Genomic DNA, 27,747 nt, shown 5'->3' with positions numbered 1-27,747 from the left:
GAGGTGCCACCTCTAGGCAAGTGGTACTAGATTATATTTTATAAAGCCAGCTGAGGCTGGAGAGATGGCTCAGCAATTAAGAGCACCGACTGCTCTGCCAGAGGTCCTGAGTTCAATTCCCAGCAACCACATGGGATCTGACACACTCTTCTACTATGTCTAAACACAGCTGCAGTATACTCATATAAATAATAAATAAATGAATCTTAAAAAAAAAAAGCCAGCTTAGCAAGCCAGTTCCTGTCTTCTCTTCAGGATTGAATGATGGATTATAAACTGTAAAATACACCTTTTCCTCCTCCAGTTGCTTTTAGTGTTTTTGTCACAATAGAAAAGTAAGCTAAGGATCAAATCACTTGCCATAAGACATATTTGTTTTGTTGTCATTATTGTTGGTGTGCAGACAGGGATGTCTTCTGCAGCCCAAGCTGGCCTCAAACCCCAGATCCTTAGGCTGGAGAGATGGCTCGGTGGTTAAGAGCACTGGCTGCTCTTCCAGAGGTCCTGAGTTCAATTCCCAGCAACCACATGGCAGCTCACAAGTATCTGTAATGGAATCTGATGCCCTCTTCTGGTGTGTCTGAAGACAGTTACAGTATACTCATATAAATAAATCTTTAAAAAAAAATCCTGCCTCAAAAAATTAAAAAGGAGGCTAAAGAGATGGCCCAATGGTTAGGAGCACTCACTACCCTTTGATGGCCAGCATCTATGTGGCAACTCACAATCATGTATCACTCTAATTCAAGAGGACCTGATGCCCTCTTCTGGCCTTCAGGACACTACATACAGGTGGTGCAGCACAGACATACTTGCAGGCAGAACACCCATACACATAAAATAAAATAATAAAATAATGTTAAAAAATAAAAATAGTACAATTTGAACCATGGAACTCTATCTCCTCATGAAGGTTATAGCAAAAAGTACTTTTTGGCTGGGTGTAGCAGTGCACACCTTTGATCCCAGGACTAGGGAGGCAGAGGCAGGAGAACCTATAAGAGTTCCCGGAGAGTGTGTTTCCAGGACAGCCAGCGCTACATAAAGAGACCCTTTCTCAAAATAAGTAAATAGAGATTTTTATTTTGTTGGCTTTTGTTTGTTTGCTTTGAAGATGACTCAATTTCAGAGAAACAAAACTATAAACATACAGACGGGGCTACTGAAGATCAGGAGGTGTGGAGAGGCTGGAATGGGCCTCAGTGAGCCACGTGACTGACTACATCTAGTGCCCAAGAACATCGCACTCTCCTCTGTGATCTCGTCAATACTGCCTCAGCCCAACATCCTCAGGCACTCTACACATCAAACAGGAGAAATCATTTCTTCCAAGTTCACTGGAGCTCGGTAAAGGGGGACCTATGAATGTCAGATTTCACAGGCAGAGGTCACAGGAACCAGGTAAGTCACAAGAAGGAAATGTATGGCCCAACCTATCCCATGTGGGTGAAGATTTATAGAAAACACAGCAGGGAGGCTGAAGTCACTTTATTTTGAGCCAGTGGGGAGCAGGACTGGCTGCACAGTGAGATGCCGTGGTAACAAGGGCACGCACCAGACAGAGGGGATGAGGGCTGCCTGGGGTAGAAGCAGAATATCATTCTTCTCACAAGTTCTTACTCTGGAAGGTCTTGGGGCCCTGAAGGAACAGATCCTCCTGCCCAAGACTCCAGGCATGGAACTGAGAGCTGCTGGGTCCCAGATTAGAAAGGGAGTTGTTCTGGAGTACTAAGACAAAGGGAAGTAAAATTATAAAACAAAACAAAACATTAGCAATACTGCTATGCACAGAAGTAGACCTTGGACCTCTCTGGAAAAGACTCACAGGCCTGGTTTATATGTGCTGACTCTCTGGTGGTTTCTGACCATTATCTGTACCTGTCCCCCAGCTGCAATGAAGTGGCTGAATGACAACGTAGTGGCCCATGTCTGTAATCCTAGCACACAAGAACTTGAGGCAGGAAGATTTGGAGTTCAAGACCAGTCTGGGCTACTTAACAAGCCTGAGCTACAAAACAAGACCTGGCTTTTAAATAAGTATTAAATAATAATTACTTTGTTTTTTCTTCAAATCACAGAAATCTTTTGCCTTTAACTAAACAAATATCAAATAGCTTTACTCCTCCTGATATATAACATAGGTAGATGATTCAGAAAGAAAAGACAATGCCAAACAATTAGACAGCTGCATTCAGGCATCATTTGGATGCTGTCCTTACCCCTATCCAGCTTCTTTAAAAGTTCCCAGCTATGGCCACAGTCTGGGAGACTGACTTCAGAGCTAGATGAAGAAAGAGACATGGCGAAGACGGTGGCCAGAGGCGGCTTAGACTGCTGGACCTGAACAGAGTTCCTAGAGAGAACATTCAGGGCAGAGATGATAGATCTAGGACACTCTTCCAGAATAAGACTCTTCTGTTCTAGGCCGGGATTCCAGCCCCATTGTTGATCAGACATATAAAGATAAAGCACAGTTCTGAATCAAATGAAGAATGCCTCACACTGGGGCCAGCGAGACTGCTCAGCTGATAAACACGCCAGCCAGCAAGCAGAACCACCTGTGGATCCTCAGGACCCATGGTAGAAGGAGGGAACTGCATCCTACTGACTTCTGACCTCCACATGCACTTCATGCTACATATGCCCACAAATATGCAGGCTAAATAAAAAATAAGAAAAATAGAAAAAAAAAAACTTTATCAGTAATACAAGTGGCAATGATAGGGCACACCTGTTGTTCAGTTGCAAGAAACAAAGCCAGCAGGCTGGTGAGTTTGAGGCCAGTCTGGGCTATGCAGTGGAACCCATCTCACTAAAAATAGATAAATAAAAAACAACCGAGGCTGGTAACATACACCTGTAGCATCTGCACTTGGGGGGTAGATCAGAAGGATCAGGAGTTAAAGGACAGCCTAAGCTAGACTGTCCTTCAAATGCTGTTCTTATGAATAAAACCCCAGATACTCAGACTGACCACCCCAACCAATTCTGGCCAAATTTAGGATAGCTGAACTTTGCTTGACCCCTATGACACAAATCCCCTCTACTGGAGCAGCAAGAACAACTTCTGACCTGAGGAGGAGGGGTTCTCCCTTCTGGGCATCATGGGCCTGTGTCCTGGTAACCTCTAAGTTATGAACCTTGTCCATCTGGTCACTCTGTAGGTGTTCCAACATCTGCCAGACCAGGGTGCAGAGGGAGAACTAAATCTCTCTCTTTCCAAGAGAAATTCTCTCCCTCAACTCCCCTCCTTGATACAGGAGAGCCTACATGTGGGCAAGGACAGTGAATCATGTTTACAACAAAGAGACTGGGAAAAACTGCTTTGGAGAGATGTGGAATCAGCGTGGGAAATAATGAAAGAGACAGAGATAGGGGTGGGAGAAGGACATCCAGGCCCTTTCTGTAGAGCAAGTCGGACAGCAAGGATGGGGACTCTAGCATGAACTATCTGGAGACTGATCTAACCCTGCCCTACCTTCCAGCTGCGGGCCTGAACCTGGCGCCCCTCAGCCATCTGTTCCAGCAACAACTCCTGATGTTGGCCTGAAAATGAAACAGAATACAAGGGGACCGTTCTCCAACTTCATTCCTTCACCCTCACTGCCTTGTGACCAACCAGACTGGTGGTCGAAACTTCAACACGTTCTGGTCCAGCTGCTGGAAAGATTCCAAGCTGATAAGAAAGAATAAATGACATGAGAGACAAAGAGCAAAATAAAATATTTTGCCAAAGACAAAAAGGTATAGCTTGGTAGTAGAACACTTGCTACCAAGTAAAAAGTCCTGTGCGATTGATACCCAACATCACACAAATCACATTAAATCATAAAATATACAAATAAGAGTAACAACAACAACAATAATAATAACTAATAATTTGACTAGCCAGGGGTGGTGCTACATGCCTTTATCCCAGCATTTGAGCGGCAAAGGCAATGAGTTTCTGTGAGTTTAAGATCAGCCTGGTCTACATAGTGAGTCTCAGGACAGCCAGGGCTATGTAGAGACCCTGTCTCAAAAGAAGAGGGTTGGGGGTGGGAGGGCCTGGAGAGATGGTTCAGCGGTTATGAATAATGGCTATTCTTCCAAAGGATCCTGGCTCAACTTCCAGCATCCACATGGCAGCTCACAACTGTCTGCAACTCCAGTTCCAGGGAATCTGACACCTTCACACAGACATACATACAAGCAGAACACCAATATATATGAAATAAAAATAAATTTAAAAAATAATAAAAACAATATGCCAGACTCGTCAGTAGCTTCAACAGTCAGGAGTAAGGTCACTCGCTGACAAGAAAGGCTCTCAATCTCTTACTCACTCAGCTGGTCTCGGAGCAGCTTTAGTTCCTCCCGAAGAATCTCTGACTCTTCCCACAAAAGTTGGTGCCTACGTGAGTGACAGCAGTGTCATTCTAGAATCAAACAACAGACCCAGGATGGCTGGAGGCTACAGCTCAGTGATAAGGGCGGCTGCCTAGCATGTACTGGGCCCAGGGTTCAACATCCAACAGCCCAGAGAAACGAAGCGAGGAGGCCAAACACCTTCTGCTAAGAGCTCAGAAGCCTCAAAAGAGGAAGCTTTGGGCTAGGAAGCGTTATGAGGACATGTTGCTCTTAAAGAGAACTTTGATTTCTAGTATCCACATGGTGGCTCAAAATCATCTTTAACTCCAACTCAAGGGGATTCGATAGGCATACATGTGGTGTACACACATATGTAGGTAAAACATTCATACAAGCAAAATACTTTTTTTGTGTGTTCTTTTTGTTTTCTGAGAAAAGATCTTTCTTTGTAGCCCTGGATGGCCTATAGCTCAATATGTAGAGCAGGCTGGTCTCAAACTCATTGAGACCTGCCATCCTCTGCCTCCTGAGTACTAGAACTAAAACCATGTGCCATCAGGAAGCACATCTTAAACAAACAAACAAAAGGATGAAGTCTTGCCCATCACTTACTCATTCTGCAGCTCTTGGTGAAAGCCACCGGTAGCACCAAGCTTTCCTGGTCTTGTTTTCATTTGGGTTTGGACTAGCTCTTGAACCTGACTCCGAAGGCCCTGCAGTTCCTTTCTCAACCCTTCCAGGCGTTGCTCCAGAAGGGCTCTCCCTTTGGGACCCTCCTGCAGCAGTTTTAGTGATGCTGCAGTGGGAAAAGTAAATAATATACAGATACTCTTAGAGTCAGCCGCTCTAAGAGATTCACATGAGAGCCCAAACAACACATGTGAAGCTGTGTGGGGCTGGAAAGAAGCTCACACATTCACTAAAAGACTAAGCCTCACAACTGAAAGCTGTATGTAAGCCGGGCAGGCAGTGGTGGCGCACGCCTGTAATCCCAACACTTGGGAGGCAGAGGCAGGTGGATTTCTGAGTTCGAGGCCAGCCTGGTCTACAGAGTGAGTTCCAGGACAGCCAGAGCTACACAGAGAAACTCTGTCTCAAAAAAACTAAATCCAAAAAAAAAAAAAAAAGAAAGAAAGCTATATGTAGATCAGTGGTAGAGTTCATTCAGCATGTACAAAACTCTTTTCCATTTGAAAATTCTGTGTGCTGTACATAGAAAAGAATCGGCCCAATACCTTCTAGAGCACTGATCTTGAACATCTGCTGCTCCCGGTCCTTCAACAGGCTCTGCACAGAACGCCTTAGAGCCTCAGTCACCTACCCAGGCAGAGAAAACCCAGACATTCCTTTCTAAGTCATTTTCCAAACTCCTAATAATATTATCTCACATTATCACCATGTACACACCCCTAGTACACCTCACCTGAGCCTGAGCCTGAAGCTGGGATCGGAGTTTAGTAACTTCATCCCAGAGAGAGGAGCTGTGGGCTTCAGTACAGCTCAGTCTCTCTCCAAGAATGGGAGTCCAAGACTGTTGAGCTTGGGCCCCTGGCTGAGGAGGCAAGTGATGAGGGGAAATCCAGGTGTCAGCCAGGTCCCCTATTGTGGGAATAGGGAAGGGACAAGAGCAGGGTCTGTCTGTGTAGGAAACCAGAGCTTCAGAAGGGAAATAGCTGGAATTTGTACAGAACTGGCAGGCACTGAAAGAAAGGAGGCTCTGAGAAGAGAAAGGGCTGGGAGAAAGAACAATACTTACCTGTAGAGGAAACTCGAAGGGGATACAAACTCTGCTACAAAACAAACAACAACAAACAGTTCGAGCCAGTGAACTCTCAGTGCCCTAGCCTAGCCTCCCAATGGGAAGTTGAAGGGGGATCCCAGGGTCGGGAAGGGAGTTTCCTGTGTCTTCTTACCTTAATCCGGGCCATATTTTCATCAGTTGAACTGAGAACCGCATGAAGCTGATCAGACCAGCTAGGGCTCCTGCTCATCCTGGAGCACTTGAAATTTCGGCCCTGACTTTTCCTATTCTTGCTCTCCCACACCAAGATACCCGCGGGACAGCCCAGGACAAGCCGCAGAGTTAGATGGAAATGAGGAAAGTGGGAATATACTAGGGAGGGGTACAGACACAGTACGATAGCAATACTGCGAATCTAGAACTACGGAACGGAGTACTTTGAAAGTGGAGAAAAAAAACAGAATAATACACAGATATCAAGAGAAGGTAGAATGAAGTAAATTTTGGTTGAGATCTCCACAAATCAAGGACGTCATCACCACTGAGTAAGTGACAAGTGCCGCTCAAGATTTCAAACTCTGGAAGGCGGAGAATAAGATTTAAGAACCGGTGCCGCAGCGCCAGCCGGGAAACTGAGTCCACTTCTTACGGAGACCACGAGCACTCGAGGGCGGAAATACGTTTCCCTGGAAATACGTGCCCTGTGCGTTCACACGCACACCTCCCGTGAAGCTTGTCGGGACACGAAGTCTTCCAGTCTCTATTGTGTTTGGGCTAAAAGGAAAAAAAAAAAACTAACTACATGTACCAAGATGCATCGTGCAGAGTCAATTGAGTCCGTTACTATTCCTCTACTTCCTGGGAAATGTAGTCCAATCCTGCTGGAAGCATACAGGCCCAAGTTAACTATGAGACTCCATTTCCCAGAAAGCTCAGCGTTCAGTGTGCGCTATGGAGCCGCGTGTCGCAGATCTGAAGCTGAAGATTGAGGACACCCTGTGTCCTTTTGGCTTCGAGGTTTACCCCTTCCAGGTTGGTTTGTCTTCCCGGTGGTCCTAGGGTGAGCTCTATGATTGGCCTTGATGCCAAAAGTGTGAGGGCCGGTGAGCCCTTCTGATCCTCTCAACCTACCGCAGCCATCTGACGACAGGTTCTCCAGGTCGTGCAGTGAAATGGAGTTTGATTAAAATGGTAGAGGAACACGTTTGCCCTTTTACGTCTTTATGATGTCAAACAAATGAACGGGATACAGCCAACGATCCCCTAACCTGTCATCATCATAATTTACAAAAAAAAGTCTCCCGGTGGGCCGGGTTCACCGAATTCTTCCAAAGGAATTAGAAGAGGTCAAAACTTGGAAGATTGCCGTGGTTATGTTTTAGATCAGATGAAGAGAGGAGTATTCCCAGTGTTGAACAAGATACAATCGGCTGGTTTGTTCGGTCAGCCAACAGAAGGCTAATTCATGGTGTTGCTTGCCATCAATACAGGACTGAGCATAGTTCAGTCCTCAAGCCCGCCTGGTACAGAGGTCTCTGGAACCCCAGTCCCTCTCCACTCCACCCGGCCCTGGCCTGTTCCACACTTTCCTCCCACAGTGCTGAGTGAACAAATGCTTAAGACACAGACTTTGACTAAAATCAGCCTGAGTCCTTTAGCCTATCTTAAAATTCCTATACCATTGAGCTTTCCACGGGAAGACTTGGAAAAGATACTATCTAGTTTGAAAGCCATGCTTAAGGTCTTTGGTTCAACCCCCAGTAATGAGAAAAAAGCAAAATCAAGAGCTATCCATCTATCAGAAATGGATAGATAGGTAGCTAGCTAGAGTGCCAGCTTAGCATCTGCAAATCTCAAACACCAGCAGGAAAACAGGGAAATGTATATGAAGAAATGGATTGAAAGGAGGGGAGGACTGTGTACATTCTAGAGTCATTTTGAGGCAGTGAAGGATGGCAGGTATGGGAGAGAGCAGGAGTGCCCATGTGAGTGCCAGGTGTGGTGGCTGAAGCCTTTGACTCCAGCACTCAGGAGGCAGAGGCTTCCAGACCAGCCTGATCTACACAGCAAGCTCCAGGCCAGCCAGCGCTATGTAGTGAGACTGTCTTAAAACTGTGTGTGTGTCTGTGTGTCGAGTCTGGGTGATAGGAACTATTTATTATACTGAACAGAGTTAGCTCTGCCTATATCACAAGGTCTTTACTCACCTTTCCAGTCCTACATCCAACAGCCACCATGAATATCACCTGAACCTTCCAAACACATGTTGGTTTTTGTTGTTTGGGTTTTTTTGTTTTTGTTTTTTGTTTTTTTGCTTTTATTAGCCCACCATCCTATCTTATATTCCAGAACACTTCTTTCATATGCATTATTATAATCTCCTTGCTGCCATCTTGGCTCCAATCCATTCTCCACACTGCAACTAGCTCTTTCTAACTATTGGGTCACTTTACTCTTGTAAGTGTTAAATGACTCCTCATCTTCACCAAGTTGAAGTCAGAGTTTTTAAGTTGATATGTAAGGCCAGGCACAACCTCACAACTACTAATCTCTCAAGCCTCCCCCTTTACTTCCGCCAAACTAGACAATCTGATCTTTTCAAATGTGCTTGGTATATCCCTCCCTTCCTTCCTTTTTTAAAATTTCTTTTCTTTTCTTTTTTTTCTCAAAAAGACAGGGTTTTTTTCTGCGTAGCCCTGGCTGTCTTGGAACTTGCTCTGTAGACCAGGCTGGCCTCAAACTCAGATTCACCTGCCTGAACTTTCTGTGTCCCAGGTGGCGTGGTACAATGAGCTCCTGCCTCCAGCCTTCCACTTGCCCTTCCCAGGACCTACCCTGGCCTTCCTGGTACTCAGCACACCGGCTATGTTTGACAGAGCCCTCAAACCCTTCTTGAAGAGCTGCCACTTCCAAACACTGAGAGACCCTGTGGACCAGTGTGTGTCCTACCACCTGAGGCGTGTTACAGAGGTAAGGTGGAACTTTCCCTCAACTCCCAAAACTACACCTGCTGTCCTGTTGATCCAGCTCGGGACATGATCCAGCCTTAGGGCTAGGAGTCCTGACCTTCTGCATCTTCTTCATATTCTGCCTTCTCACACCCACGGTTTACTCTTTACCAGACTCCTCCATGGCCTGCCTCTGCCTCCCAATTGCTGAGATTAAAGGCGTATACCACCACTGTCTGGCTGGGAACCTCTAGTCTTTTTTTGTTTTCAAAACAGGGTTTCCTCTGTGCAGCCCTGGCTGTCCTGGAACTTACTCTGTAGACCAGGCTGGCCTTGAATTCAGAAGTCCTCCTGCCTCTGCCTCCCAAGTGCTGGGATTAAAGGCATGTGCCACCACCGCCTGGCTGAACCTCTAGTCTTAATCTCCAGTTGGAATATTAGTAAATGTAGCATCTTTAGTCTTTGTTCATTTGCCTTTGCCTGGGCTCATAAACTCTGTGCTGTCTGTGGAGTCTTTTGAAGGCAGAAGAGTATTTCCCAGCCTGTACTCATTTATATACACATACATTTGTACATACATTCATACATACATTCTAGGTCTTTACACTCTACAGTTGCCACACAAGGCTCAATAACTCCATAATGGAGGCTTCTGAGCAAGGCTTTTGTATTTCCCTTCAAGCATAGGCCTTTCTGAGGGGACATAGGAACTTTAAATTCCTCTACTTTGTAGCTCCTTAGGTTAAAGTTATGTTTTCCTTCAAACAAGCTTTTAATGGTGAATCCCAGCATTAAATACATATAGCAAGTTCAAGGCATTCTGACTCTGTCACAAAAAAACAACAACAAAAACCACCTTGGACTCATGAAAAGAGTAGGCAATGTTAATACACAACATAAGCCTTAAAACAAAGTCATGACTCCCATCATGCTAACAAGTGCCCTGTATTCTGTTCCAGAAGTTTCCAGAACTGCATATGGAAGTCATTGCTGACTATGAGGTACATCCCAATCGGCGACCTAAGATCCTAGCCCAGACAGCAGCCCATGTGGCAGGTGCTGCGTACTACTACCAACGGCAGGATGTGGATGCTGACCCATGGGGGGCCCAGGTCAGAGAATAAATGTGAATGAATGAGTGGGGACTAAGAGAAAAGACAGTAAAGGCTCCTAAAGTATCTCTATAAGGTCCCGAATTTCTTCATGGTCCTTTGATGGAGTTGATACGTAGCCCAGAGCAAAGTATCTATGGTCCTGACAAGTAGGTTACATATTTTCTGGCCCCTTCACCTGAGGACATCACAGTTCAAGAAACCTGATCTTTTTTAGTGTTATAAAAATATTTACTAGGGGCTAGAAAGATGGCTCAGTGGTTAAGAGCACTGACTGTGCCCGGCAGTGGTGGAGCATGCCTTTAATTCCAGCACTTGGGAGGCAGAGGCAGGTGGATTTCTGAGTCCGAGGCCAGCCTGGTCTACAGAGTGAGCTCCAGGACAGCCAAGGCTACACAGAGAAACCCTGTCTCGAAAAACCAAAAAAAAAAATAAAAAAGATTAAAAAAAAAGAGCACTGACTGCCCTTCCAGAGGCTCACAACCAACGGTAATGGGATCTGATGCCCTCTTTTGGTGTGTCTGAAGACAGCAACAGTGTGTTCACATATATAAAATAATGTTTTTATAATAAAAGTTTTATTTAGAAAAATACTCATTAGCCCGGTGTGGTGGCGCATGCCTTTGATCCTGGCATCCAGGAAGCAGAGGTAGCAGATCTGAGTTCAAGGCCAGCCTGTTAGTATAGAGTGAGTTATGGGACAGCCTGGGATACACACAGAAATCCTGTCTCAAAAGCAACCAAAACGAAAATAAAAAATATTTACTGTGTATGTACATACCTTTGGAGGCCAGAGGACAATTGCAGAGATCAGTTCTGTGCTTCTACCATGTGGGTCCTTGGGGTGGACTGAAGTTGTCAGGCGTGGCTGTGTTCTCTCTATATCTCTGCTGTTTTGGAACTCATTGTGTAGATTAGGCTGGCCTTGAACTCAGAGAGAACCTTCTCTCTGCCTCTTGAGTACTGGGACTGAAGACTTGGGCCCCCCAAGCCTGGCCTGGTCTTTTTTTTTTTTTTCCCCCCCGAGACAGGGTTTCTCTGTGTAGCCCTGGCTATCCTAGAACTCACTCTGTAGACCAGGGTGGCCTCGAACTCAGATCCGCCTGCCTCTGCCTCCCAGAGTGCTGGGATTACCGGCATGAGCCATCACTGCCCAGCTGGCCTGGTCTGTTCTTTTTTTTTTTTTTTTTTTTTTATAATTTAAGGTAGATTTGTACTATTTGAAGATATTTATTTATTTATACATTTATTTATCATATGTAAGTACACTGTAGCTCTCTTCAGAGACCAGAAGAGGGTATCAGATCTCTTTATGGATGGTTGTGAGCCACCATATGGGTGCTGGGATTTGAACTCATGACCTTTGGAAGAGTAGTCGGTGCTCTTACCCACTGAGCCATCTCTCTAGCCCCTGGTCTGTTCTTAACACTTTGTTACAGGAGTGTCTCAGAAAGCCAATATAGAAAGTGATCAGGAGAGCAATATAGAAACTGGGAAGCTGCTCAAGTAAGCCGTTCCTCATTGTTTAGAATGAGGTGCTCAGGAAGAGGACAGAGGGAGTGAGATGGAGGGAAAGGCACTGTGCGCCACACAAGCACAGCGACCGGAGTCTGATCTCTGGAACCTATGTAAAGACAAAAGAGAGCCCATGAAATTGTCCTCTAACCCCACATACATACAACAGATTAAAGAAAAAGACAGGGACAGAGCTTTCTGCATGGAATCAGTGTGCACTGAGTGGGAAATAAATGAACAAAAATAGGGGCTGGAAAGACAGCTCAGAGATGAGGAGCATTTGTTACTTTTGTATGAACCATGTTCAATCCCCAGCACTCACGTGGCTGCTCAGACTCGTCTGCAACTCATTTTAGATTGACACCCTCTGCTGGCCGCTGTGGGTACTGGTTGCCTGCAGGCAAGACACTCATACCCATAAAAATAACTTGGGGGATAAAATGCTTCCAATAATAGTTGAAGCTCCTGTCAAAATGACCTCTGTAACACTGCTTTTTCTTTGTCCTCTCCCCAGCACATAGCAGGTGTGTGCATACACCCTCGATTTGGGGGCTGGTTTGCTATCCGAGGAGTAATGTTGCTGCCAGGGATTGAAGTGCCAGATTTGCCACCCAGAAAGCCCCCTGACTGTGTGCCTACAAGAGCTGGCCGCATCACTCTGCTTGAAGGCTTCAATTTCCACTGGCGGGACTGGACTTACCGGGATGTTGTGACTCCTGAAGAGCGTTACTCTGAAGAGCAGAAGATGTACTTTTCCACCCCACCAGCCCAACGCTTGGCTCTATTAGGCTTAGCCCAACCCCCAGAACATCCTAGCACTACATCTGAGCATCCTCTCTCCTTGCTTACCAAGCCTCAGAATTCCAGGAGAGCACGAAGCTGGCTTAGTCCAAGTGTCTCACCACCTGTATCCCCAGGCCCTTGATAACTTTTCCCCTGTGGGATCCCACCATAGTGGATTTGTCTTTTTTTTAAGTAGGATTGGGGTTTTGAAAAAGCGCTTTCTTCTTCTTCTTCTTCTTCTTTTTTTTTTTTTTTTGAGACAGCATTTCTCTGTGTAGCCCTGGCTGTCCTGGAGCTCACTCTGTAGACCAGGCTGGACTCGAACTCAGAAATCTGCCTGCCTCTGCCTCCCAGAGTGCTGGGATTACAGGTGTGCGCCAATAACGCCCGGCCTCTTTTTTAGTTTTTTTGAGACAAGGTTTCTCTATGTAGCCCTGGCTGTCCTGGAACTCTGTAGACCAGGCTGGCCTCAAGCTAACAGAGATCCAACTGTCTCCCCTGCAGTGCTGATTTTCGCACTGTGGAAAAACCACATTTTATTTTGGGTGTAATTTCCTGATGATAGTGCTTCAAAGACAGTCAAGACTCAATTACATTGGTCAAGATAAATCGTATGCCAAGGCAGACTCAAAACCAGCAGTTAACGTCAGATACTCGACTCGTGCCAGTTACTATTCTCCTAAGATACTTCTATTTAAGAACCATGGTTCTCACTGTCCCTTTAACACAGGCCTTCATGTTGTAGTGACCCCCAACCATAAAATTATTTTTGTTGCTACTTCATAACTAATTTTGCTAGTTACGGATCAAAGTTTTCCAATGGTCTTAGGGAATCCGGGGACATGACCCATTGGTTGAGAACCACAGATTTAGTGGCTCTTAGGGGTACCCACCACATAGAGCTACGCTAAATTAATATTTAAGTAAACTACTTTGACCTATAGTCAAAGTAAATTAATATTTAAGTAAACTGCCTGACCAATAGTGTGCTGTTACTCAAGGCTTAAGGAATCTAATACTTACGTTCAAATAGATGTACTTTGAAACCAGTGGTAGTGCACGCCTTTGGTCCCAGAACTTGGGAGGCAGAGGCAGGTGGATTTCTGAGTTTGAGACTAGCCTGGTTGACAGAGTGAGCTCCAGGCCAGCCAGGGCTACACAGAGAAACTCTGTCTCAGAAAAAAAAAACAAAAAAAACAAAAAAAAAAAACCAAGATGTACTTTGAATTCTGGAATATTGGAAGGCCATGATGGCATAGGATTATCTACCCTAACCAGGAATCCAGAAGAAACGTCTTGCTGATGTAACAGATCAAAAAGGATTATTCTCTAATCATAGCTAAAATACAAGAAGTTGAATACATCCTATCCAAAGTCACCAACTTTGCCTATTTTGTTGATTGTAGATAGTTCCCCAATCCTGATTTTTCAAGTTTCACTGCCAGGGTCCAGGGAGGTTAATTGGTAATTGCTTGCTATGTGTAGTACAAATTATATTGGTAAATTGTCATGTGCTATGTGTACTTGTTGAAAACTGAGAACAAGAGATAGACTCCTGTGTCAGACTCAAACATGTTAATCTCAGATATCCTCCTTAGACAGGATAGTCCCCAACCCTGCAACAGGGAGGGAAAGAAGCAAATTACTGAGGGTATTAAAAAAAGAAAAGAAAAAGCCGGGTGGTGGTGGTGCACGCCTGTAATCCCAGCATTCTGGGAGGCAGAGGCAGGCGGATTTCTGAGTTCGAGGACTGCCAGGGCTATACAGAGAAATCCTGTCTTGAAAAAAACAAATCCAAAAAATCAAAGAAAAGAAAATTTGCATCCAGGATGGAGAGATGGTTCAGAAATTAAGGGCATTGGATACTCTTCCAGAGGTCCTGAGTTCAATTCCCATCAATCATATGATAGCTCATAACCATCTATGTGGTGCCCTCTTCTGGCCTGCAGGGATATGTGCAGGCAGATCAAATATATATGTAACATGTACATGTATAGACTATATGTATACATAGTTTTTTCTTCATAAAAATGCATCCTGAAAACAGGGAGGTGTAACATTTCCAAGGTTAGTATTACTTATTCCATGATATAAAAATTTAGTGGGAAAAGGGAAAAAGAAGTCCTAATAACCTCATTGTTTAGACACTTTACTTTGCCTGCCCAGAACGCCAGTGTTTTCACATTTGTACTGTACTTTGGATGCTGGGAACAAGGGGAGAAGACAATTATTGGAGCTTATTGGCCAGCAAGCCTCAGTAAGCATCCAGTTCAGTAAGACTGTCCGGTCAGGTGGGTCACAACTGCCTCTCATTCCAGCCTCACAAGATTCAACACATTCTTCTGCCCTACACACAAGCAAAGTCTTACCATGTATCCTAATCTGGCACTCATCTCTGGGATTAAAAACTTGACAGGCCTGGCCATTCCTCTTTCTTCTTCATGAATTACATTCATATTCATGGGGGGAGAGGTATATCACAGTGTATATGAGTCAGGACAACTTGTAGGAAGGAGTCAATTCTCTCCTTCCACCACGTGGCAAATACCTTTAATGTGGTTTGAATAGGCATAAACCGTTTGGCCATAGGTAAACTGCACTATTAGTTAAGTGTGGCCTTGTTGGTGCAAAGGGAGCACCAACACTATGGGACCAGGCTTTAAGATGTGGCACACAAGTCTCTTGCTGCTAGAACTCACAACTCCTTGGCCAGCACATGTCTTCCTGCACTCCACCATGTTTCTCACCACAATGGACTAAACCTCTGACTATAAGCCAGCCTCTTTTTCCTTTTTTAGAATTGCCATGGTCATGGGGTCTCTTAACAGTAATATAACTCTAAGACACCCAATGAACTCACCGGCCAAGTTTTGTTTGGCAGAGCAGACAATAGTCAATTATCCTAAGAAGCAAAAATTCTGTTCCATGAAAACTTCCCTCCCAGCACTAAAGAACACAAGTTAATCTCTCTCAGGTTGGCTTGCAACACAGCAAACTATAGCGCAATGGCTAAGAGGTTGGGTTTGATGGCTAAGGGTTTGCACTTCCATCTAAAATATAGAAAAAAAACCATTCTGTGTTTGTATGTGTACATTCAGTTGATCATCCCCCCCCCCCCCCAAAGACAGGGTTTCTCTGTGTAGCCCTGGCTGTCCTGGAACTCACTCTGTAGACCATGCTGGCCTCCAACTCAGAAAAAAACCTGCCTCTGCCTCCCAAGTGTTGGGATTACAGGTGTGCACCACCATGCCCGGCTCCTTCCGTTGATTCTAGGGAATAAATTTTTTCTTTAAAGACAGGGCCTTATGCCTCAGGCAGGTGAACCTAATCCTTTTGCCTTCAGTTCTCTAGTACTGAGATTACAGGTGTATCACACCTTGTTTATGTGGCAGTGGCTTTGTTTACACGGTTTTGTGCACAATAAACATAATGGTTAACTTCTGACAACTTGACACAAACTACATATGTGTATGTATGTACTGGCTGCTTTTGTGTGTCATCTTCACACAGGGTGGAATTAATCACCAAGAAAGAAGCTCCAGCTGTAAGGTATTTTTTCAGCTATTAAGTGGGGAGGGCCCATCATGGGTGGTACCACCCAGGACTGATAGTCTTGGGTAAGCCATTAACTTTCCTCCATGGCCTCTGCACTAGCTTCTGCTTCCTGACCTGCTTGAGTTCCTTTAGTGTGAACAGCAATGTGGAAGTATAAGCTGAATAAACCCTTTCCTCCCCAACTTGCTTCCTGGTCATGTTTGTGCAGGAATAGAAACCCTGACAAAGACACTCCCTCCCTCCCTCCCCCCTCTCCACACACACACACACACACACACACACACACACACAGTGTATGTGTGTATATTCATTTACCTAGGAGATGAAATTTCAAATGAAAAATTGCCTAGATTAGACTGGTCTGTGGAACATTTTCTGCTTCAGTTCCTACTTGAAGTCCTACCCTGACCTTACCTCAGTGATTACTGTGACCAGGCAGTATAAGCCAGATATTGTTAGTCATAACAGTTAACACAGCAACAAGAAGCAAAGCAGAATATCGAGCAAGCACTCTACTGGCACACACTTTTAACTCCAGGCAGATTAAACAGGCAGACAGATCTTTTAGGCAGATCTTTTAGAGGCTAGCCTGATCTACAGAGTTCCAGGACAGCCAGGGCTGTTACACAGAGAAACCCTGTCTCAAAAAAAACAAAAGGCAAAGTATGGTAGTTCATGCTTATAAAACCAGCACTAGAGAAGCAGATCCTTACTAGCCTCACCTACACACCAAGTTCTAGATTAGTGAGAGATCCTGTCTCAAAAGTAAGAAACTGGAGCGATAGCTCAATGGTTAGGAACCATTGCAGAAGACTCAGGTTCAATTCCCAGAACCCACATGGTTCCAGGGTATCTAACAGGCAGATAAATGGTACATATACTGGGAAAACATTTCCTAAAAAAGGTAAACAACACTCACACAAACACTTTCACTTATGAGAAAAAAATAAATTACTCTTTAAGTTCCAATGTTGCCTTTAAAGAATGAATCACCAAGTTCTCAGAATTCGCGTTTAATACACTTAAAAAAAAGAAAGAAAAAATTAACAGGCTGGTTTCTGTGACTAATATAAACACAGCTCAGCCCATCCCCAGCCTTGCAGGAAAGGCGTATCTGGAATCACACCACATCACGTGTTTAAGCATGAGTAGAGCACAAGAAGAGATTTTCTCCTGGCTGATCAATGCTGCCTGGCAGGAAAGTGGTCCAGTGCTCACATCTGCTTAGAGAAATACTCTTTGCTCTTAACGACATCAGGCTTGATGGTATCACTGCCAGGTTTCCAGCCAGCTGGGCACACTGCCAAAAGAAAAGTACTAATTAGTAACCTGCTCGGGTATGTATTTCTCTCCCCTGCATCCTTGAACCAAAGGTTGATTGGCTGCTGTGGCTAGCAAGATATGGTAACAATATGGAGGCAAGAAGGTGGAGTTTGAAGCCAACCTAGGCTACACATTGTTTTATGACACATACCTTTACTCCAGCATCAGAAAGCAAAGGCAGGCCGATTAAGGTCAGCCCTGCTATATAGTGAATTCTAGCCAAGTGAGACCTACCTTGGCCAAATTCCAGGCTAGGCTGGATGATAACATTGTTCCCCCCACCCCCTAAAAAACCCCAAAGCAGCTAGAGAAGACAGCCTACATCTGATGGTGTACAACTGCCTGGCACTCAGACACCTTCTTCTACACGCACAATTTTAAAAAATAATAAACTTTTATTTAAAAATATGGTCCTCAGTTGAATCAACTTTGCAATCTGCCACTCAGGATTTTGGTATAGCTAATGTTGTTTAAGGAAATCCCACTACAGCCTGTGATTGCTATCTTTTATTTTCCCGAACCAACTGGCATCTTCAATGCTTGCTTTGCTGCCTGTCTGCTCACCTAGGCCTAGTGCTGAATACTGTACAATCTTAGTAGAATAAACGCTAGGCATGAACCTCAAGGACTCACAGGTTAGAGAAGCTACATCTCTAGCAACCATAAATTTTTAAAGATTTTTATGCCTACGAGTTTTCTGCTTTCAGGTATGCATATGTACCACATGCAAACCCTGTGCCACAGGTGGTCAGAAGAGGGCTCTGGACCCATTCTGGAAATGGAGTTAGACTGCTGTGATCCACCATGTATCTGGCTAGGGATCAAATCTAATTCCTCTGCAAGGAGCAAATTCATTTAATCACTAAACTACCTTTCCAGTTCCTTGTTTATTTATATATTTCCTAAAAACATTTTTCCCTCAAAATAGAAAAATTCTTTTTTTTTGAAACTATTTTGAAACTATCTAAGGATCTATTATGTAGCTCTGGCTGTTCTGGAACAGGCTGGCTTCAAAGTCCGTTTGCCTCTGCCTCCTGAATACTCAGATTAAACAACTACACCCAGTTTGTTTTATCCTCTATAGTGAGATCCTCCTCAAATTTGCAGCAGTCAGTGATTCCAAATCAGAACAGAAGTATGGTGTTTGAACAAAAAGCCTTTGTTTTTTCCTCTGGGCTTGTCTATTCACCCCCCCCCCCCCCCCCCCGTAGATAACTCTAATCCACAGCCTTTCACAGACACAATCACCCTTTTGTTTAATAGCCTTTGTACCCTACCACACACTATCTCACTTACAAGCCGATGACTTACCTTCACCATGTTTGTCAGTGAACTGGAAGGCCTGGACTAGTCTCAGAATCTCATCCACAGAGCGGCCAACAGGAAGGTCATTTATTGTTATCTGGCGAAGGATACCTTTATCATCAATAATGAAGAGGCCCCTGGGTGGAAAAAATTGAAGAACTGAGAAAAATGCATTACAAGTCTTCATTGTTAGAATTACTAAGGATATGGGCTCTCTACAAGTTATACCAGCCTACCATTAATTAGTGAGACCACTACATTAAATAACTCAATGAGAAAGAAATATAGCTCAGTTTGCAGTGTTTGCCTAGCTAGCATGTAGAAAAATCTGGGTTCAATTCCCAGAACTAAATAAAGCAGATATGGTGCACCAACATTAAGTACAGAGTTAAGATCAGGAGTTCAAGATTATCCTTCCTCAGCTATCTGAAATCATTTCCAAAATAAAATAGGTTGGAGGCAAGGCATGATGGCACATGCATATAAATTCTAATGAGGTCAACCTGAAGTTCGAGGCCAACTTGGGCTATAACAAAACTGTCTCAAAACTAAAAACAAAAGGGCTGAGGAGAGATGTTTCAGTAAAGCACTGCTCTTTCAAATATGTGCACCTGGCCGGGCAGTGGTGGGGCACACCTGTAATCCCAGCACTCTGGGAGGCAGAGGCAGGCGGATTTCTGAGCTCGAGGCCAGCCTGGTCTACAGAGTGAGTTCCAGGACAGCCAGAGAAACCCTGTCTTGAAAAAAACAAAAAAACAAAACAACGAAAAACCAAACAAATAAAACAAAAAATAAAAAAGTCAAGAGGTTGGAGTAATGGCTCAGACGTTAAGAGCACTGGCTTCTCTTCCAGAAGACCTTTGATTGATGATCAGCAAACTGTGGTTCACAACCATTAACTCTGGTACACGCAAACATTCAAGTACACACAATAAATATATTTAAAATTAAGCATGCGGGGCTGGAGAGATGGCCCAGCGGTTAAGAACACTGACTGCTCTTCCAAAGGTCCTGAGTTCAAATCCCAGCAACCACATGGTGGCTCACAGCCATCCGTAATGAGATCTGATACCCTCTTCCAGTGTGTCTGAAGACAGCTACAATGTACTTACATATAATAATAAATACTCCTCAGAAATTCTGGCTTTTCCAAATAAATGGCATTTAGTTAACAAGACTGTTCTCATAAGTACATACCTGAAAGATATACCTTCATCAGCCTTTAAGACTCCATAATCCTGAGCAATGGTGCGCTTGGGATCTGATACTAAGGGAATGTTCATGGGTCCCAATCCTCCTTGTTTCTTGGGTGTGTTAATCCTACAGCAAAAAGGAATCTTAAATACAACCGTTCAAATCTTTCTGAAGAAAGCCCCATCTTTCTAAAACCCTGTATCTAACTTTATCCAAAAACCTCAACTTTTTCCAATAGTAAAATGAATGGCTGGTAACACTTTAAGAGTGCTTACCAGTGTGTATTAGATAATGCAATTTAAGGTGCTTCGCCTCTGCTAGGTAGTAAGAGGCAGTGGGAGGCCAGAAACCAATACTTAGGTCTACTGTCAAACCTCTAAATTTGCTCAAGAAATCCACAACATACTGCCAGGAGTTGTGGTATGTACACCTTTAATCCAACCTATTCATGAGGCTGGGGTACAAGGTTCTCATGAGGCTGAAAGCCAGCTTGAGTTAAATATTACTCTAACTAAAAACAAAAATTCCACATGCCAAATGGACCAAAAACTTTACCATGCCAGATGACAGAAGTGAGAATCCACAGAAGCTCCAATCACTTGGCAGTTGAGCTTCTTAAATTCTTCTGCTCTATCACTGAAAGCAATGATCTCCGTGGGACACACAAAAGTGAAGTCAAGAGGGTAAAAGAAGAACACAACATATTTTCCTGGGGAGAAAAAGTGATCAAGAAGTTAGCTCTGAAGCTGAGTTTCTGATCTAGGGGTACCGATACATGCCAAAATTCCCAGCATTCTGGACAATTGCTATAAGTTGACAGACATCAACCTGAACTACACAAGAGCAAGAACCAGGCCAGCCAGGTTTAGAAACCCTGCCTGGAAACAAGAAATTTCCAAAAGATTCCTTTGCAAAGACATTTTCCTATGGAAGACTTTTTAAATTAATCACCAACACAGTAATCAAAGTTAGCATACTCAATAATGCTGGGTAATAGTAAATGGTAATGGACAAATGGCAAATGGTGCACACCTTTGATCCCAGCACTTGGGAGGCAGAGGCAGACAGATATCTGAATTGGAAGCTAGCTTGGTTTACAGAGTGAGTTCCAGGACAGCCAGGGCTACACAGAGAAACCCTGTCTCAAGAGGGAAAAAAAAAAAAGGCAGCTCTTAGTATCTTAGTAGCTACTTTTATTTATAACCTTTGTACCAAGAAAGACTGAATTAAAACGGGTTTCTTCTTTGGTTGCTAACTATAGAATAAACACTATTCAGTCTAATTTTGATCTAAGAGGTTAATATTAGCATACACACCAAGTACTTTCAATAAGAAAAGAGGCAAGAATGCAATTCATCTAGTAAATGATCTACAAATAGAGCCTAGAACATCAAGTGTGTGGTACACTCAATTATTCCTTAAATCCTGTATGTCTCTGAAAAAAGACAGTAAAGGCAAGTCAGGGTGAGATACAGTGGCAATCAGACTGAGAGTTGGAAGCCAGCCTGAGCTCCAAGACAGCTCCAGGATGCATAGTCGAAGTCTTTTACCACCGCCCTCCCAAAACATAACCACACACAAACACTGGATAGCAAAGACTGCCACAGCATTCAGAAGTCCAGTATTTAGGGGGCATAAGTAGGAAAATCACAAGTTCAAGACCAGCCTAGGCTATTTAATTAGTTTCAAGGGGACCCCATCTCAAAAACAAAACTGCTGCCAGGCGGTGGTGGTGCACGCCTGTAATCCTAGCACTCTGGGAGGCAGAGGCAGGTGAATTTCTGAGTTCAAGGCCAGCCTGGTCTACAGGGTGAGTTCCAGGACAGCCAGGATTATACAGAGAAACCCTGTCTGGAAAAACAAACAAACAAAACCCTGCTAAATGGTGGTGCCATATGCCTGGCAGATGAATCTCTGTGAGTCATCCTGGTCTATAGAGCAAGTTTCAGAAGAGCCAAAGCCACAAAGAAACCCAGCCTCAATCAAATCAATCAATCAATAAAACAAAAAAGTTGGGGGTAAAACCTCATTCACAATGCCAGGACTTGGGAGGCAGGGAAGAAGAGAATCAAGAGCTTGAGGTCTACAGCAGTTAAGATCTGGCTACTCTTCTAGAAGCCCCAAATTTAATTTCCAGCATCCACATGATAGTTCACAACTGCCTAGAATTTCAACCCAAGGTGTTCAACACACTCTTCTGGCCTCTTCCAGCACCAGACGGACATGCAAGGGTGATGCAGACATATACACAGATAAAACACCCACGCCCACACAAAACAACAAAAACAGAAAGTCAAGTCAGAGCCTTTATACAATGATGCAAGAATAATTGAGTGGCCAGGCAGTGGTGGCACACACCTTTAATCCCAGCACTTGGGAGGCAAAGGCCAGAGTTCGAAGTCAGCCTGGTCTACAAAGTTCCAAGACAGCCAGGGCTATAGAGAGAAGCCCTGTCTGAAAAACAAAACAAAGAATATTTAAGTGATCTCCTGGGTAATTTTCTCCCCCTCCATCTTGTTATAGGTAGGGTTTCTTGTTTCTGCTGTTAAGATGTGGTATTACAGGCTAGTTGTCTCCATCTATCTTGAATAGGACTGATATTATAGAATCCAGCTAATTAATCCTATTTTTTATGTAGGGTCCATGGATTAAAATAAATTATGCCCCTCAAGCTTGTGCAGCACTTTTACTGCTTCATTAAGCATTGTTAATGAACAATGTTTCCAGCATTCACAGACAATGTTCAAGTAATGTCATAAATCACAACCATGTTCCTAACAAGTCCAACAGGACATGACAAGAAAAATGGTACAACCAAATGTACTGGAGGTACAGGATCTTAGCTCCATTTACTTTAGTAACTGAGATTACCAAAGCAAATCTTCAAGGTTATGAAGTTTCTCATCATACCTAACGGCTAAACTACTTACTGGAACGTTTCCAAATACCCACTTATTTTCAGGTGGTAACTATGTCTGAAAGTCAAAACAAGCAGTCCTTGACTCATCTAAGCAATCTCTCTGTGGCTTTGCTTAACAAGCACTTTGAAGCCTCAGCAGACCAAGCCCTACAGGGCAGACAGCAAGCACTCCCAAGACCATGTGCCTGGGTCACCTCTACCTCCCAAGAGGTGCTAGTTAAACTGTTTGCCTGTAAGAGATCTTCTCCATACAACCCACAGTAAGATGTCAGGAAATCTAACTGAATATTTTACTCAAAAGCTATCTCCAGAAACTCATATAGCACTAAGGAAGGTACATTTAACACTGGAGTTTGTGGCTTGTACCTAAGAAATCTATAGTCTCAATGGTCTCAAAAGACCTAACTAGTCCGAGACTACAAGGCAAGGGAGAAAGAATGCAGACTAGAGAGATACCTCAGAAGTTACAGGTATGTTGCTGTTCTTGCAAAGAACTCTGGTTAGGATCTAAACATCTACAACCATCTGTAAGTACAGTTTCAGGAGTTCCACCACCCATGCACACAAGCAGACCAAGTTCCAGGATACTCAAGATTACATAAAGAAATCCTGCCTCCAAAAAAAAAAAAAAAAAATCCAACCCAGTCAGTGGTGGTGCATGGCTGTAATCCCAGCACTTGGGAGGCAGAGGCAGAATTTCTGAGTTTGAGGACAGCCTGGTCTACAGAGTGAGTTCCAGGACTTTACAGAGAAACCCTGTCTCTAAACACCCCCCCCCCCAAAACAAAACCACTCACTACACCTAGCTAAGAGGCAAACTTTTTAAAAAGGAGAGGGTAGAACATTGCCATGTATCTGTATGAAATTATGGTAAAATAAAAGTTAATTGAAAAAAGGGGAGGGGGTGCTAGAGAGATGGCTCAGAGGTTAAGAGCACTGACTGCTCTTCCAAAGGTCCTGAGTTCAAATCCCAGCAACCACATGGTGGCTCACAACCATCCATAATGAGATCTAATGCCCTCTTTTGGTGTGTCTGAAATCAGCTACAGTATACTTACATATAATAAATACATAAATTAAAAAAAAAAAAGATAATGGAGTGTCACGCCTCATCTTCCCTGTGAGCAGAAGCAAAGCAACAGCTCCCAAGACTTGATTTGTAAAATTAAATGTAGTTTTAAAAACAAGCTGAAGGGAACAAGAGTTGGCTTGGCAGTTAATCATAATGGCTGCTCTTTAAGTGGCCCCAGTAGAGAAAGCTATGGAGGCTCACAAACATCTACATTCCAGTCCCAGGGGATCCAATGCCCTCCTCATGTATCTTACCCACATGATGCTCAGACATGTTCAGAAAAAACACCCCCCACACACATACACACACAAGATTAAAAAATGTTTTAAAAGTTTTCTAATTTAAAAGAGGAAAGGAAGAGCAAAAGCAGGTTGTATCCATTTCTAAGAGTTTGATACAACCCTGGTCTACATATTAAGGTCTAAGAGAGCCAAGGGGATAGTGAGCCGGCTCAAATTAATGGCTCAAATTAACAAACGATAAAACAAAGAACCAGAACAAAAGAGTGCAAGATTGTACAGGCCATTAATCCTAGCACTAGGGAGGCAGAGGCAGGAGGTCGTCTATGAGTTCAAGGCCAGCCTGATGAGCTTCAGGACAGCTGGAACGACATACTGGTCTTATTTTAAAGAAATATTTTTAAATTATAAAGAGTAAAAAAAAAAGGAAAATGGCTGGAGAGATGGTTCAGCCATTAAGAGCACTGACTACTCTTTCAAGAGGACCTAGGTTCAATTCTCAGCACATACTCAGCAGGTCACAACTGCCTGTAATTCTAAGATCTAACACCCTCACATAGACAAACATACAGGTGGAACACCAATGTATATAAAACAAAAGCAAATTTCAAAAAAATAAATAACCAAAAAAAAAAAAAAAAACCAAAAAAAAGTGATGAGGGTATGGGGTTGGAGAGATGGCTCAGCTGTTAAGAGCACTGACTGCTCTTCCAAAGGTCCTGAGTTCAATTCCCAGCAACCACATGGTGGCTCGCAACTATCCATAATGAGATCTGACGCCCTCTTCTGGTGTGTCTGAAGACAGCTACTGTGCACTTACACATAATAAATAAGTCTCTGAGAGGGGAGGGGGAGGGGATTCAGTGGTAGTGTTGCTAGCATGTAGTTGAGGCACTGAATTCAATCCCTCAGGATACAAGAATTCCACCAATAAGTAAATGCCACTAAAAAGGCAATCAGGTAAGTGTTAAAGTAAAATGAAGCATACTTTCTCTAGAAATGACTCATACCTAGGATATCTACCCTTGTTATCACTGTCCTAACCTTGATTTCACTTCAACATAAAGATATGTGAAGTGGCCTCATCTTACCTTTGTAGTCATTGAGACTGATATCTTTGAATTGTCCATCTGGCATAACAGCTGTAGCTTTGAAGTTGGGAGCAGGATACCCAATTTTTGCATTTCCTGAAGACATCTTGCTATCAGCTGAAAAAGATAACAACAACAAAAAAAATATAATCGACCCTTTCTTCTAAATAAGCAACAGCTTTCACCAACCTAGGAACTTACTGTAGTTTAATCAGGGAACGGTCCACTGGCCTTGACTACCTGAATTTATATTATAGTAGTAAGTGCAAGCTAACAGTCAAGGGTCTCAACCCAAAAGCTCCAACTTCTGGGTAAAAACAACTTCTGACTGAAAAATCAGCCTTTGTTTTCACTTGCTAACAGCTCCACTAAATAGGTCAGTTCTCCCTTTCTAAACCAGTTTTAGAAATAGCATTTTATTTTGCATATTCATTTGAGAGAAGCAGGGAAGAAATGGAACAGACACAAAAATCCAAGCAAGTTAATGCCAGGAAATTGGCATTAATTGCTTCAAAACCTTAGATGTTCTGTTTAAGCAGCTTTCTCTGCTTGTTTAAAGCCAACCTAGATTTAGTGAGACCTTGTCTAAACAATTTTCTTTAGGTTTACACCAGGGAAGGTGGAGCATCAATCCAGCACTCTAGATGCTGAGGCAGGAGGATACTGAACTGAGGCAAGACTAAGAAAACTTGTCTCAAATAGTTTCTGTACCAGGGAGGCTATGTAGGCTAAGGTACTTGCTATTTTATGACCTTAGTTCAGTCTTCAAAATCCCCATAAAGATGGAAAACTGACTCCTACAAGGCTCACATACATAAATGTTTAAAAGAAAAAGAAATGTAAAATTTCTCATCTCTGGGCCAAAACCCGGGACTGAGGTACACAACAAGGCAGGCAGGGTTTGGGATAAGCATAACCTCTACTTGGGAAGTAGAAGACAAACCTAGTTACATGAAACTCTTAGAAAAATACAGGGCTGGAGAGATGACTCAGCGGTTAAAAACACTGACGGCTCTTCCAGAAGTCCTGAGTTCAATTCCCAGAAACAGGATGGCTCACAACCATCTGTAAAGAGATCTGATGCCCTCTGCTGGGTGTCTGAAGACAGCTACAGTGTGTACTCACCTGTAATAAGTAAATCTTAAAAAAAAAAAAGAAAAAATACAAAAAAGTCAATGTACTGCTAAGAAGCCGATTTCTAGCCGGGAGGTGGTGGCGCATACCTGTAATCCCAGTACTCTGGGAGGCAGAAGCAGGCGATCTCTGAGTTCGAGGCCAGCCTGATCTACAGGGTGAATTCCAGGACAGCCAGGGCTATACAGAGAAACCCTGTCTCGGAAAAACCAAATCCAAAAAAAAAAAAAAAAACCCAAAAACAAACAAACAAACAAAAAAGAAAAGAAGCCGATTTCTGCACTATCTACCCAGATCAATGCCAAGATAAATTGTTAAGATGTACACCATTAGGAGCTTCAGCGATGCGATAGCTCAACAATTTAAGAACCTGCACTGCTCCTTTCGGGAAAAACTGTTTTCTTCACCCACTTAGGGTGGTTCACAACCACCTGCAACTAGGTGTGTGTGTGTGGGGGGGGTGCCACGTACATACACATAAAAACAATCTAAAAGAAAACTTACGCCTCTCAGTCTGAATGCAAGTTAGAATCCAAGTCCCAAGTTTCTTGGTTCATAACACTTATAACCAAAAGAAACGCCAAGAAAAAGCATCTTTCATGGCAAGCTTTTAAAAACTTTTACTGTAATTTTTTTCAGGGACATGCTGCAGCTGTAGCATAGCAAACCTATCTGTCGTGCCCCCTAACATAAGCCATCATTTAATCAAACTTGCTTTGCAAGGTGGCCCGCACTTCCAAACTCAACCAATCCCGGAAAACTGACTTCCGGCCGCCGAGATGCCTCTCCAGAGGAATCCGACTGGAACGCCAGAGAAGGTCACGCCCCAACCTCGCGGGAGGTACGTTCCTGCCACTCACGCCATCGCCCACCCTAGCACCAGGACACCCGCCCAGTGCGCGCTCTCAGCTCCAGCACCGACCCGTCCCGCCAAGCCATCTACGCCCTCTACCGGAGAGCCGGGAGAGGCGGAAACTCAACGTTAGCCTCAGGGTTCCACAGGTCGGCGAACTAAGAGCCACGTGAAGAATGCGAGTAGCGGGACCACGGCCGCTGCAGCCCGTGACCGTCACTGAGGAGCTGGGACCGGCCTGAGGGAGAAGGAACCGGCGACGGGCGCGAGCCTCGGTTCTCAGCGGCGATACCCGCACACTCACCAGGGTCGAGCCACAGGTCTCGCAAACAGAAACAACCGTGAGAACGCAGGAAGAGGTCGCCGGAAAGCGCGCGCGGGGAGCAGCTTTTATAGCCCACAAAGTTCTCGCGAGACTCTCACGGGCCGGGGGTGCGGTAGGAGGGGGGCCCGGCAGAGCCCCGCCCCGCCCTGGCCGGCTGGCCGGGGATGACTCAGCTCTTTCCCTGGATAGGCCTGGAGTTGAGGGGACCTCGGGAAAGGCTCACACTCTCAGAGATGCTGTTCTCAGAGGTGGAGAAGGACTGGCCTTTGACTCGTCGCCTCTTTTAT

At 44.1% G+C, this 27,747-nt stretch overlaps 3 protein-coding genes across 4 annotated transcripts; 1 reads left to right on the top strand and 2 right to left on the bottom strand.

The window, feature by feature from the left end:
- Positions 1-1,473: 1,473 nt before the first annotated feature.
- Ccdc163 (CCDC163 homolog) lies at positions 1,474-7,246 on the bottom strand. Of its 2 annotated transcripts, none has more exons than XM_052177096.1 (11): positions 7,223-7,246; positions 6,264-6,865; positions 6,107-6,140; positions 5,774-5,902; positions 5,586-5,667; positions 4,963-5,146; positions 4,326-4,393; positions 3,479-3,546; positions 3,073-3,176; positions 2,220-2,353; positions 1,474-1,728 (listed from the first exon to the last, which is right to left on the bottom strand). In XM_052177096.1, exons 2-11 carry the CDS (start codon positions 6,305-6,307, stop codon positions 1,607-1,609), a joined length of 969 nt encoding a protein of 322 aa, XP_052033056.1. In that variant the 5' UTR covers positions 6,308-6,865; positions 7,223-7,246; the 3' UTR covers positions 1,474-1,606. The 2 variants fall into 2 exon arrangements, with proteins under 2 accessions (XP_052033056.1, XP_052033055.1); XM_052177095.1 differs by having other exon boundaries at positions 5,774-5,949; positions 7,223-7,245.
- Mmachc (metabolism of cobalamin associated C) lies at positions 6,995-15,910 on the top strand. The gene is made up of 4 exons (XM_052177097.1): positions 6,995-7,123; positions 8,867-9,061; positions 9,999-10,151; positions 12,181-15,910. Exons 1-4 carry the CDS (start codon positions 7,043-7,045, stop codon positions 12,589-12,591), a joined length of 840 nt encoding a protein of 279 aa, XP_052033057.1. The 5' UTR covers positions 6,995-7,042; the 3' UTR covers positions 12,592-15,910.
- Positions 15,911-17,001: 1,091 nt separating this feature from the next.
- Positions 17,002-27,545, bottom strand: Prdx1 (peroxiredoxin 1). The gene is made up of 6 exons (XM_052177087.1): positions 27,440-27,545; positions 25,149-25,265; positions 20,382-20,535; positions 19,830-19,952; positions 18,639-18,769; positions 17,002-17,304 (listed from the first exon to the last, which is right to left on the bottom strand). The coding sequence occupies exons 2-6, from the start codon at positions 25,252-25,254 to the stop codon at positions 17,219-17,221; spliced, it is 600 nt and encodes a 199-aa protein (XP_052033047.1). The 5' UTR covers positions 25,255-25,265; positions 27,440-27,545; the 3' UTR covers positions 17,002-17,218.
- Positions 27,546-27,747: the final 202 nt, after the last annotated feature.

This window comes from Apodemus sylvaticus, chromosome 3 (assembly GCF_947179515.1).
Source record: "Apodemus sylvaticus chromosome 3, mApoSyl1.1, whole genome shotgun sequence".
NCBI lineage: Eukaryota > Metazoa > Chordata > Mammalia > Rodentia > Muridae > Apodemus > Apodemus sylvaticus.
The sequence above is the reverse complement of the archived record's forward strand: the minus strand, read 5'-3'. Positions and strand labels throughout refer to the sequence as shown.